At 40.0% G+C, this 12255-nt stretch overlaps 1 protein-coding gene across 3 annotated transcripts in view; it reads left to right on the top strand.

Moving 5' to 3' along the window:
• Nucleotides 1-12255, top strand: part of BIN1 (bridging integrator 1) — a 128773-nt gene that overhangs the window by 70236 nt on the left and 46282 nt on the right. For 2 of the 3 annotated variants that reach the window (XM_063429235.1, XM_063429236.1), the window contains exons 3-7: nt 2514-2568; nt 4514-4608; nt 6700-6795; nt 7270-7377; nt 9515-9607. In XM_063429235.1, the coding sequence (XP_063285305.1) occupies nt 2514-2568; nt 4514-4608; nt 6700-6795; nt 7270-7377; nt 9515-9607 (447 nt within the window). The remainder of the gene's footprint in view (nt 1-2513; nt 2569-4513; nt 4609-6699; nt 6796-7269; nt 7378-9514; nt 9608-12255) is intronic. The other variant, XM_063429237.1, reaches the window with a different exon arrangement.

Genomic DNA, 12255 nt, shown 5'->3' with positions numbered 1-12255 from the left:
ATAAACAGACCACTGCTTGACCCTCAATACGGAGCCTTGTCTCGTTCTTGGGGGGATTCACTGTATGCTGATAGAGACTGATTGCCAGGAGTGTAAGCCGCTTGGGAGCTTTTCCTGTTCGTCTGCTAGCAGCTATTCGTGAGGTTCCAGTTTGGGAGTTTGGAGTGCTACCTTATTCCCTTGTATGCAGTTCGGGAGTTTGGTGCATTCACTTATATCCAATTCGTGAGTTTTGATTCTACAGTAGCTGTGCCTGTCTTTGAAAAGGGGATTATCGCCTAAACGATTTTAACCCCTTGTCTGCTGAAACGGTCCTTTACCGTTGCTATTAACAGAGCAGGAGATAAAACATTCTAAATTAAACAGAATGTACAATAAAGGAAGTGTAAACATAAACATCTCACTTTACAGGAAGTGTTTAGGAAGACCTGTGTAAGTCTCATTCGGTGTGACTAGGGCTGTAGAAACAAATTGATTTAACTCCTAAATGGCAAGGAATTGTGCAGTGAGAGTGTGGGGGTATGATCTATACACAAAAACTGCTTCATTAAGCTAAAGTTGTTTTGGTGACTATAGTGTCCCTTTAATGTTTCTTCAAAAACAACCAAAGCACTGCTTCAAACTGCAGACCGTTCACAGAGACAAATTGCCAGTGATGTTTTTTTTTGTTTTGTTTTGCTAAGCATTGTGGCTTTTGGTTTCAGACAGGAAGTCTGTCTGTGTCCGCATAGAGGTAGGAACGAGTATTCCCCAGGTGGACAGAATTAAAAAAACAGAATTCATCAAAAACAGCCCAGATGCTGACCGTAGCATCCCAGGGAGAAATTCCGGGGAACATCTGGGCTTCTAATCATCAAACGGACTTCTGCGAGGAGTCAAACTGGGGCAATTCAAAAGACCGAAAATATTAAACAAGCCTAAAAATATCTTTGGAAAGAAACGCCAATCTGACTAGTTCCAATGTATGTTGAGAACGCCAAAACTTCAAAGTGTCAAAGTAAACTAATATAACAAATATTTATTAAGATCCTTCAAAAACGTGCAAGGGAATTGCAAAAAAGTAGGAGAAAATAGCTACATATTCACTGACCGTGACAGCGAACCTGCTGACTGAGCTCATCTTTACCTCATTTTTATTTTTTTATTTTTTATTGTCATTTTATTTCTGCATCAAAGTTCATGTCAGGTCTCTTTCAACATGCATTGCTTATGAAAGTTGCAAATTAAAGGGGCAGTATGATTATTGTACCCAAACAGAAACCGCTCTCATTCTCATCTCAGATGTAACGGGGAAACTTTGGGTTCAGTAAGCATAGATTCCGTTTCCTTGGGAGGAACCCAGTGATGTTCTGCGCAGAGCAGGATATTTGTTCCAGGAGTTGGCCCTGTACAGCACAGCTGTGGATAGAAAACATATTTCTCCCTGTTAACAGCAGTAAAGAATGTGAAAAATCTTTTTACAATTGCTTGAACTGGCCAAGAAATGTAGTTTGAAGACGCTCATCTCCTAAATATATTCAGTATGACAATACGTGCCTGGCTCGAATTCTCTCCGCTTCTCCTGACATATATTTCTCTGTTACCATGTGAATTAAAAACACACTCCAATACTCCGAACAGTTCAAACGGCCTTAAAGGTACAGTATCCAAATCTCACCCAGTCAGTCATCACTGTGAACCCAAGTTTGGAAGGGACCCTGTGTTTTTGAGACACTCCACGCCTCACTTTCCCAATTCAATAAATTGTATTTATTTATTCACATGAGAAATAATTATAAAACTACAGAGATACATTGTAACTTATCTCATTTGTTTCAGAACTGAAAGGTTCAAAAGTGGTGCCATAGGACTGTAGGTTATTGGGGGCTAGAGGGTTTATCCACAAAACCTCAAATTGTAATGTACTGAAAAACTAATTTCAAAATGTATGTAAAAACAGACAAATTAGAAAAATTATTTTACCATAACTTTTTGTTTTTTTAGTTTGCTGTTTATTACAATCCAGGGTTATTGAAAAAAACGTATTAAATGTGCAGTGAACCCCACAATTTCAAGTTGCAAGCATTGTTAGAATAAGTTGGGACTTACACAAAGATGCCATCATGCATTGTATGGGGGCTTTTTTTTGAGGAGGGGGGTAGGGGTGGAGGTTGGGGGAGAGCATTGTGCATGGTCTGCAGAGCTGTTTTGGCCCAAAATCATGAAATTCTATGAGCCTATAGAGCTGGGTGCTTGACCATCGCAGGCGATGGGGAGGGGATATGTCTGGAAAACTAGAATAAAATGGTAATTAACTCCTATACATCTTGGTGGCTGCAAGGTTTTAATGCTGCGTGTCTATGTGTGGTGTCTGTGCGTTCTACATATATGGGTATTTTTAAGGTTGAATCAAAGTAGGAATACCAGTAGCAGCTTAGTTTAGAACTAAAACATGCCCTAGGTCTGCAAACCGTCAGCTTTGTTTGCCTGAAATAGTCTGACAGATAATCTTTTTCCTCTCTCGATAATTACAGACAGAAGGAAGCAAACTACAGAAAGATTTGAGGACCTACCTGGCTTCGGTGAAAGGTAAGGTGTCTTTGTAATAGAGGTGGTAAATCCTGGCAGGTCGGGGTCATATTAGCATTCCATTCCCTTAGAAGTAAAATGTAGCAGTCGCCATGGAAACTGCCGATTCATCCACTTTTCTAACTTGTCCCAGAATTGCTCGAATTTTCTCCTACTTACAGCATGATTTACGAACGTGAGAATTCAAAGTGAATTTCAAATTTATCGTCTCAATGGGTGACTGGAAGAATTCTCAGCTTAAAATTAGCTGGCTTTCAGTTTCATTAATCTGGCCTTAAATTTGGAACAAAATAAAATGCGTTTCCAGCTGCAATCAGCGAAGACACAGACACAGTTTAAAGTGTAATCATTGTATGCAATTTACGTGAGAAAGGTCAGTTTTTGCATCAATTTATGTAATTAATGGATAATATAGACTTACCTCTCTCGGCCATCATCTGTCTGCCGCTAGAATTATCTTTAATATAATGTGTAATGGCACAATATAATCCTCAGTACATTCACAAAGACTGTTCCTGTGAGCTTACACTCTAAATAAATACTAGGTGAGCCTGGCTGTGCTCTCATGTTTATCGGTTGTCTCAGGGAGCTCATGTTAACCCCCAGGGACAGTCTACCTGCACTCCTACACAGGGAATTCATTTCCTACAGGGACCCTTTCAGAGAGCTGATACAATAGAAAGGCCCCTGCAACCCATTTAGAAGCATTTTTTTCCTTTTATATATTTTCATTCTGTTTTTTTCTGAAATGTAGCCACAACCGACAGAGAATAAAGTTGCAGGGTTATCGTTATGGAAAAAGTTGTATATATGACATGAAAGCAGATTATAAGAGCGGGTACTACCCTGTTTTATAAAAAAGATCATTTTTGGAATAATTTTGTTAAAACGCAGAGCTTCGTACATTGGTGTTCGTATATAGGACAATTTGAGGGCAAAGTGGAGCAAATGCCATGGAGACCGATGGAATGTTTCTGCTTATTTCTGTCGCTTTAGAATTTAATCCCAGAAATCATCTATCCACACTTTTTCCATTGTGTCAAGTGAACTTCCTGAAAATGAATGAAAAACTACTGGAAAGTGTTTGGCACATACAGATACCAAAAAAGTCTGAAACAGAATGATTTCCTCCAACAATGCAAAAAAAAAAAAAAAAAAAGTTAAATATGATTTAATTCCAAGTGTTAAGGAAATGTGTAAATAGTAACACACTGTGCACAAATCACTGAATTAATAAAGAGTTACAGCATGTTTCACATGGCACCTGCACGCCCCCTATAGGAAATATCCTGCATAGCTACTTAGCTTGGTCATAGACTTGTTAATAGAAGTACACATGCAAGTTTGAGATTAATATTGGATACATTTGGAATGCATTTGTAGAGTTAATATTTTAGAAACTTTTTAGGTTTGTGGAAAACCTCTACAGGAACTCAGAGCAAACTTTTACCAATTAACGTGATGGTTAGTTCCATTCAATGGATTTTGGGGTATATACTAGACTTGTGCTCAAATGTTTCAGCTGGTCCAGACAAATCAAATTCCTTTTAACCCCTTAAGGACCAAACCTCTGGAATAAAAGGGAATCATGACATGTCACACATGTCATGTGTCCTTAAGGGGTTAATCTGCACCCTAACTAATCGATCGGTCTGACTCCACAGGTAAATCCTGAATGGATCGATTAGTTGGTACGTAGATTAAAAGGAGTTTGATTTGTTCCTATCCCATTTATTTATTTATACAATATGTTACCAGGAAGATACATTGAGATTTCTCTTGTTTTCGAGTGTTTCCAGGGCCCACAAACACGGCGTTGTTACAATAAAATGCATGAAACACAATTGTGCGCAAGCCTTGTATATAACAGACGTATCAGTCCCATGAGCAGAGAATCACCATTGGTCACCTCGTTAACCCTGAATTATTTGCCTTCTCTCCCCAGCAATGCACGATGCTTCCAAGAAACTAACAGAGTGTCTGCAGGATGTCTACGAGCCAGAATGGCCAGGGAGAGACGATACAAACAAGATAGCCGAGGTGAGGGCGTTTATTCTCTAAGTAGCGACCTGCGATGGGCCGACAGCAGGCTGAATGGTTTTCTGCCATTATAGCAAGGCCGTTATAATGTAGTTCACACATGTCTCCAGAACCTATAAATTGTTTCATTTAAAAAAAAACACTTATTTTTTATAGTTAGACTTTAATACAAAGTCCAGTTGTTAAGGACTGGTGTGAGTTGCACTCTCTAATGGCAGGTGCTACATGCAGTTACCATCATTAATAGAGCTCCTTTCATAATATTCATATGCTAGGAGAGGAGCTGATTCTTTCTCCTCAGATCATGTTATGGGGAGAGGGCTGAATTAACATGATGAATGCTGCCAACCAGTGTAAATCCTACTAATCCTGGGCGGTATCTCAATGCTTTGACAGCCTTAAGGGTATCTATGAATTTCGGGATTCTTACAATAGCTGGGTGCCTACCCTTTCACGGTCCCTGATAATTACCCTGTGCTATATGAAATCCATCACAACATTGAAGAAGCCAAGATTGGCTTATTATGGGTTAAACACCCTTCAGAGTGGGCAGAAACACCTGGGGATTGAGCCCAAAGAGTAACCCTTTCACTGAGTAGAAATTTGTCCTAACTGTTCCCCATCTTTCTATGTTAAGTCTCCTCCTCCCTGATACTCAAAGCACTGCTGGGTATTTCATATAATTCTGCCATATTACTCAAGTAATATAGGGGTGTTCAGCAAAGTTCTCTTCCCCAATACCGTCTCTCAACAGTCACCGGGGGTCGCCATCCCTCCCCATAGGTAGTCAGGCAGAGCTCTACAATACTGATATTTATTTTAATAATAGACAGTTTTTTAATGTAAGATTAAAAAACAAAGCAATACTAGAGAGACCGCGGCTTTAGCACTCAATCCCATTCCCCCCACCCGGCAACGCCTAGGATGCACACATTTTACGCTAAAGGTATCCCAACTGCACTTTATCCCAGCAGGCTGACAAATATTTGTTGTGTTAGAATGTATTACAGGGAAATTGTAAGTACTGAAATAGAGATTTAGTTATCACAGGAGAAACACACACACACACACAATTCAATGAGTGCTAACTGGTGTATTGTCTCTGTATTTCAGTAACATCATTTAACTCCCACTTTGCAAAACACGCAGTGCTGCGTTACGTGTTTTGTTCTGTTTGTTAAGGACTTTAATTAGAACTCTCCTGCATTAAGCAGCACAGACACAGAGAGCTGCAGTAGTAATCATATTCTGACAGCATAAAATATTCAGTATCGACACAGGATATAGTGGCAAATGATATGCAGGGAAACGGCAGTATTGACGGAGGGAAATGCTTTGTGTGAATGCAGAATGTTATTGTAAAATAATCTCACGTTGTAAATATAACCATAATAAAGATACAGCATGCAGGATTACATTGTGGGTAAAATACTGGTCAAAGGTCCATCAAACTCATTGTAGGCCTACAGTTCTCTATCCCCGGTCTGGAGTTGGTTTTACAAATCTCGATGGATAGAAAACTGAATGAATAACCTCAAAAATGTTGTCTTTGAAACCTCCTGAAATGCATTGAAATATTTTTTTTGAATTTCCTCCAACAAGTTCAGAGTTTAGTAAATAGCCTATCTGGGTATCCCATTGTTACTTGTTATCTGCTCAGAGTAACTCAATCCCTACTAAATTAAATTAATTACAAAATACCCCATGTATGTCCTGTGTGAAACTCTCCTCCACTAATATCAGTATGCCAGAGCCAACACACAAGCTGCCACATAACCGGCGCCGCTCCTGTGGCAAACACCATAATTATATAAATTAATAAATTGTAATTTCATAGGCCTGGGTGAAAAATCGAATTCAGAAAGAACAAACCTTTAGCCTACTATCCAATGAAGTGCCATAGAAGTTCCAGAAAACCAGACTAACTTGTGATCAAGAAATTAGATTATAAATATCTTTGTTGGGGGAGTTGCTACCAAGAAGATTAATTGTGTTAAAAAGCAGGGAGGAAGAGAATTCTGGTTGATTAACCTAGAATATGGAAAATAAATAATTAAACCTCTTGTAATTCCTTTTGAATTATTTCTCCAGAACAATGACCTGCTATGGACAGACTACCATCAGAAGCTGGTGGATCAGGCTCTTCTCACCATGGACACCTACCTTGGACAGTTCCCCGATATCAAGGTATAGTGAAAGTGATGAGGTGTAGGTGAAACGAGTATCGTATCTTGTTTAGCTACTTGGCTTATTGTTGGACTCAATGCATCATTGAGATATGGGGAAACTGACATAGGATCCATTTAAATACAGAAGGTCAGGGTTAGAACCATTGGCTGGATTTTCACTCTGTCTCAATGTTGTCTGGTGTACTTTGAATGTGGGGCAGGTACGTCTTGAGACAAACTTGGCAACAGTAACCACTGTAGTTTTAGTCATTATTCCTGATGATGTAGAATGTATACATTCAGTAGTCTGGACATTATTTGTATATAGACTAACTGACTCCTAATGTAGATTTCCTATAAATACCACTCAGTTCTTCCTATATCTCAGAACAAAAGTTCAATATATGTTACAACCTGTCACAATATCACTTTGGCTGAATTTCTATTGAGAGGTAGTTACTCTGAAATCTAAGTCTTGCCTGTATTTCTGCAGTCTCGTATCGCTAAACGGGGCAGGAAGCTGGTGGATTATGACAGCGCCAGACACCACTATGAATCACTACAAAATGCAAAGAAGAAGGATGATGCCAAAATCGCAAAGGTGAGATCACCTTCCTCCTTTAGCTGGGTTTGGGGACGAGGACAAAACTGTGATTTGTTTAATACATGATGGACTGGATCGTCCTTTTCCTTTTTTATAATTCTTTTTAAGCCCAAGAACAACAAAAAAGAAACACAAATGATAAACAAACATTAGGTAGATCAATAATACTTCACATTTTCAAAGCTTGCAATGTTTCTTATCCCTTGTTCTTCCTCCACTCAGGCAGGATGCTAAAAGCACAATTTTTGACCCCAGATGCTGGTAGTACCCTGGGAGTACACTGGTAGTAGGCTGGTAGTAGGCTGGGAGTACACTGGTAGTAGGCTGGTAGTAGGCTGGTAGTACCCTGGGAGTACACTGGTAGTAGGCTGGTAGTAGGCTGGTAGTACCCTGGGAGTACACTGGTAGTAGGCTGGTAGTAGGCTGGTAGTACCCTGGGAGTACACTGGTAGTAGGCTGGTAGTACCCTGGGAGTACACTGGTAGTAGGTTGGGAGTACCCTGGTAGTACCCCGATAGTAGGCTGGTACTACACTGGCACTAGGCTGGTAATATACTGGCACTAGTCTGGTACTACCCTGGTAATTCACTGGTAGTAGGCTGGTAGTACCCTGGTAATACACTGGTACTAGGCTGTAGTACACTGGTAGTAGGCTGGTAGTAGGCTGGTAGTATCCTGGTAATACACTGGTACTAGGGTGGTAGTATCCTAGTAATATACTGGCACTAGGCTGGTAGTACCCTGGTAATATACTGGCACTAGTCTGGTACTACCCTGGTAATATACTGGTACTAGGCTGGTACTACCCTGGTAATTCACTGGTACTAGGCTGGTAGTACCCTGGTAATACACTGGTACTAAGCTGGTAGTACACTTCTAGTAGGCTGGTAGTATCCTGGTAATACACTGGTACTAGGCTGGTAGTATCCTGGTAATATACTGGCACTAGGCTGGTAGTGCCCTGGTAATACACTGGTATTAGGCTGGTAGTAGGCTGGTAGTACCCTGGTAATACACTCGTAGTAGGCTGGTAGTACCCTGGTAGTAGGATGGTATTACCCTGGTAGTACACTAGTAGTAGGATGGTAGTACCCTGGTAATACACTCGTAGTATGCTGGTAGTACCCTGGTAGTAGGATGGTATTAACCTGGTAATACACTGGTACTAGGCTGGTAGTACACTAGTAGTAGGATGGTAGTACCCTGGTAATACACTCGTAGTAGGCTGGTAGTACCCTGGTAGTAGGATGGTATTACCCTGGTAGTACACTAGTAGTAGGATGGTAGTACCCTGGTAATACACTAGTACTAGGCTAGTAGTACCCTGGTAATAGGATGGTAGTATCCTGGCAGAAATCTCAAGTCTAGACTTCTGTCTGCTCTATAGGACCCTCAATCCTGCAGCATTGTAACAAACATTATCTGTAAATATCAGGATATAAAGTATGGAACATTAACATATACTTGTGAATGTGAAGGGAAAAAAGCTGCTCTTTCTCAAAAGAAACCTGTAATTTGACAAGCAGAGCTTCTTCACTGTTAGTTAATGACAGCCCTGTCGCATTTTGCTTTTGTAGAAGGTTAAATAACTTTGTGTCATTGGAGAATGTGTCCCGTCTTCTTAATGACAGTAAATGGTCTTTATTAACCGCACAGATAGCTGGGAAATCGTAAGAACAGACTTTGTAAAATGTAGGCTATAGTTATCTCAAATTTACATTGAACAAAATGTGCTATTTGCTCTTTGGGGCTGAGTTAGTGCACAGGTTTTTTTCCCCAATAATTAATATTTTCCCCTAATGTCGTTGCGATGCATGCCAGACTATAACACGTCAGGAATTGTCTTTTCTACTGAACCGCGTTCACATGTTCTTGTGATTCTAAGCTCTAACTAATTCTTTTTGTCGCTCTTCACAGCTGATTGCTGGTTAGGATTTTGGCAACGCCATTGTTCCAGTCATTGTGGAAATCTAATAGCTTTATTCCTGGCATGCCTCTAAATGGGTGGCATCACCCCACGATTGCCCATCTATGCCTTGGTGTATTTTCCCGTATTGTTACTTTGTCAATATTAAACACTCTGTTTGTTTCCTTTCTTATCTCTGTATCTTTACCTGTTTGGAAACAATCGCAGCCCGTGTCGTTGCTTGAGAAGGCTGCCCCCCAATGGTGCCAGGGGAAAATACAAGCCCATCTGGTTGCCCAAACTAATCTGCTCCGAAACCAGGTGACTCCCTGGCCGAGCCCTAACCATGCATGTGCTTCTGCCTTAAACCCGACTTGTACTGTGTTCAGTCTCTGCAGCTGAAATTGGGGTTACAAGATTGCTCCCTCGAAAAAAGTAACACTTTGGGATTTGTTCACTAAATTAGGAATTGTGGAAAATTGATACTTTTAGGTCAAAACTTTCATACTGAAAAGATTAGCCCAGCATATCAGTCTACCCAATACAGGTGGCAAGTAGTATTCTACTTTAGATCTCTGAGGAACATAAATAAAGGTCTCAGTCGTTCATTTACAATCCTACCTCCCTGACCCTCTCACACATGTATCCAGTCATTAAACTGGCACGTTGCTGCAAGGTGTTATAGGTACAAAGCTACGTTTGCTCAATAATAAACTCTGTCCGAATGAACATGGATACCAGGACAAAATATAATAATATAAAAATAACTATAATAAATATCAAGTTAAAACAACTGCTGTAAGTGTTTAAGCAGCCACTGTGGATATTAAAAGAAGTTATTACAGGCATAGTTGATAGGACGTTATCTTGTTTGTGGCAGTAACATAAAGCCCCTGAAACCCAGCCTAGCGCTACATCTAATGCTTCCATCTACTTTGTTCTCACCAGTAGAATTTTACTGTTTCCAATCTTCATATTTTGTAAATTTACGCGAACCGAAACTGTTTGGCCACATCTAAAGCGTTGTTACCACTTCTGTCACTGAATCTGGTATCTGCTTGTTACAATTAACAAGTTCTGTGTCTGCGCTGACAGAAATAGCTCGAAACGCGACACTTTGTTCATGGTGAGAATTTGTTTTAATTTATGGGAGTATTAAAGGCCTGGGGTTTGCTCTCCGTTCTATCACTGCCCTGCTGAGGTTTGGCACAACCAATGGTGGATCCTTCTTATTAGAAGGGTTTTTAATCTTCTTTAATTTGTTATTCCTATAGCAGCAAATGACCATTTTGTTTTACTGGGTATCTTGTAACCGCCCTGTTGAGATTCCCTCACCCTAATGTGAGATTGAACACTGTATAACGAGGGAGTATCCATGGAATGTCATATTAATCTATTTATATATCACAAGATCACAAATACTTCTCCAATATATAGCATCCAACGAAGAGTTCATTTAAAGGGAAACTATAAAATGATATAAATGGCAGAATACCCAAATAATGGAATCCCACTTACTATGCTAACGTGTGCATTCTATTAAAACTATTATATCAGCAAAACGCATTTTCTAACACATCTACATGAATTGAATACTTTTCACGTATCCTGTGATGTTAATTACTCTATAAGCATTATTATTACCATTATCCTCTTAAGAAATAAAAATAGAAAATGTTATCTCCCATATGAGAGACTGAATGTGTAACCTTATCTTAATGCAGACACACGAAATGCATTTTATAAAATTCAGCCATGAGTATTTACAAATTGGACCCGGAGTCCATAGACTGTTTCTTGCAGAAATAGACCTGTAAGTGGTCCGTGACATGGCCCCACTGGACCACCTCCCGACTGTATTTCAGCGGGTCACACTAATAATGGAAGCCTGAACTGTGACCAGTCTGAGCCTTTGTCAATCATAGAATAAGTCACTTTGCTGTGTCCTCTCCACAGACTGTACAGTCAGTTTAATTCCGAGGCCAGTTGATATGTATACCATTAATTTGACATTCCTTCTAGTTGTGCATGCTGTCTTGTTTAATGTTCTTTGTGTGCATGTCTGTATTGTACATTGTGCTTTGTGGCTTAAGTAGCTTATGAATTGTAAAAGTTGTAAAGTCTATGAACGAAACGGGTGATCCTCAATCGTTACACCCACTTACCTCTTGGGTTCTTAGGAACAGACCTATAGACAAGTGGCTTTTAGAAAATAAGACTCTATCCCTGGCTGAGTACTCTTTGTCAATGCTCCATGAATTGCTGGTGGGCTCCGTGGACAGACTGCTTAGAGATGGTTAGATGTGAGTGTGTGTGGGAGGACGAGATGACTTCTGAAGAGTTGTTGATAAAGCCGCACTGCGTTAATAAATATAAATATATGTGTAACCTTTTTTTTTTGCTTATTTACCATTTATCAAAATTAATGCTTAAAGGGGAACTTTAATTTCTCAGGAATGCGCACCATTGAATAAAACATTGAAAATCACCGTAAATTTGTGTTAACCTACTTGACATGATATGCTTGTTTTTTTAAATTTATTTTATTTGTAATAAACATTGATCAAATTACATAACAATCTAGGACGAACAGGGAACACACTGCTAATGAAGAGGAGAAATAGAAACATTGTTTCATGTCTCCTCTTCTCTGTAAGCTCTCTCTATACTGACTGCCAGGTGTAAAGGGCGGAGCTTATAACAGATTGACAGGGAGCTAAGATGGAGGTGGCTCTCTCTATGCTGACTGCCAGGTGTAAAGGGCGGAGCTTATAACAATGATTGACAGGGAGCTAAGATGGAGGTGGCTCTCTCTATACTGACTGCCCGGTGTAAAGGGCGGAGCTTATAACAATGATTGACAGGGAGCTAAGATGGAGGTGGCTCTCTCTATACTGACTGCCAGGTGTAAAGGGAGGGGCTTATAACAATGATTGACAGGGAGCTAAGATGGAGGTGGCTCTCTCTAT

The sequence above is a fragment of the Pelobates fuscus genome, chromosome 8, assembly GCF_036172605.1.
Source record: "Pelobates fuscus isolate aPelFus1 chromosome 8, aPelFus1.pri, whole genome shotgun sequence".
NCBI lineage: Eukaryota > Metazoa > Chordata > Amphibia > Anura > Pelobatidae > Pelobates > Pelobates fuscus.
This window is presented reverse-complemented; position numbering and strand designations above follow the sequence as displayed.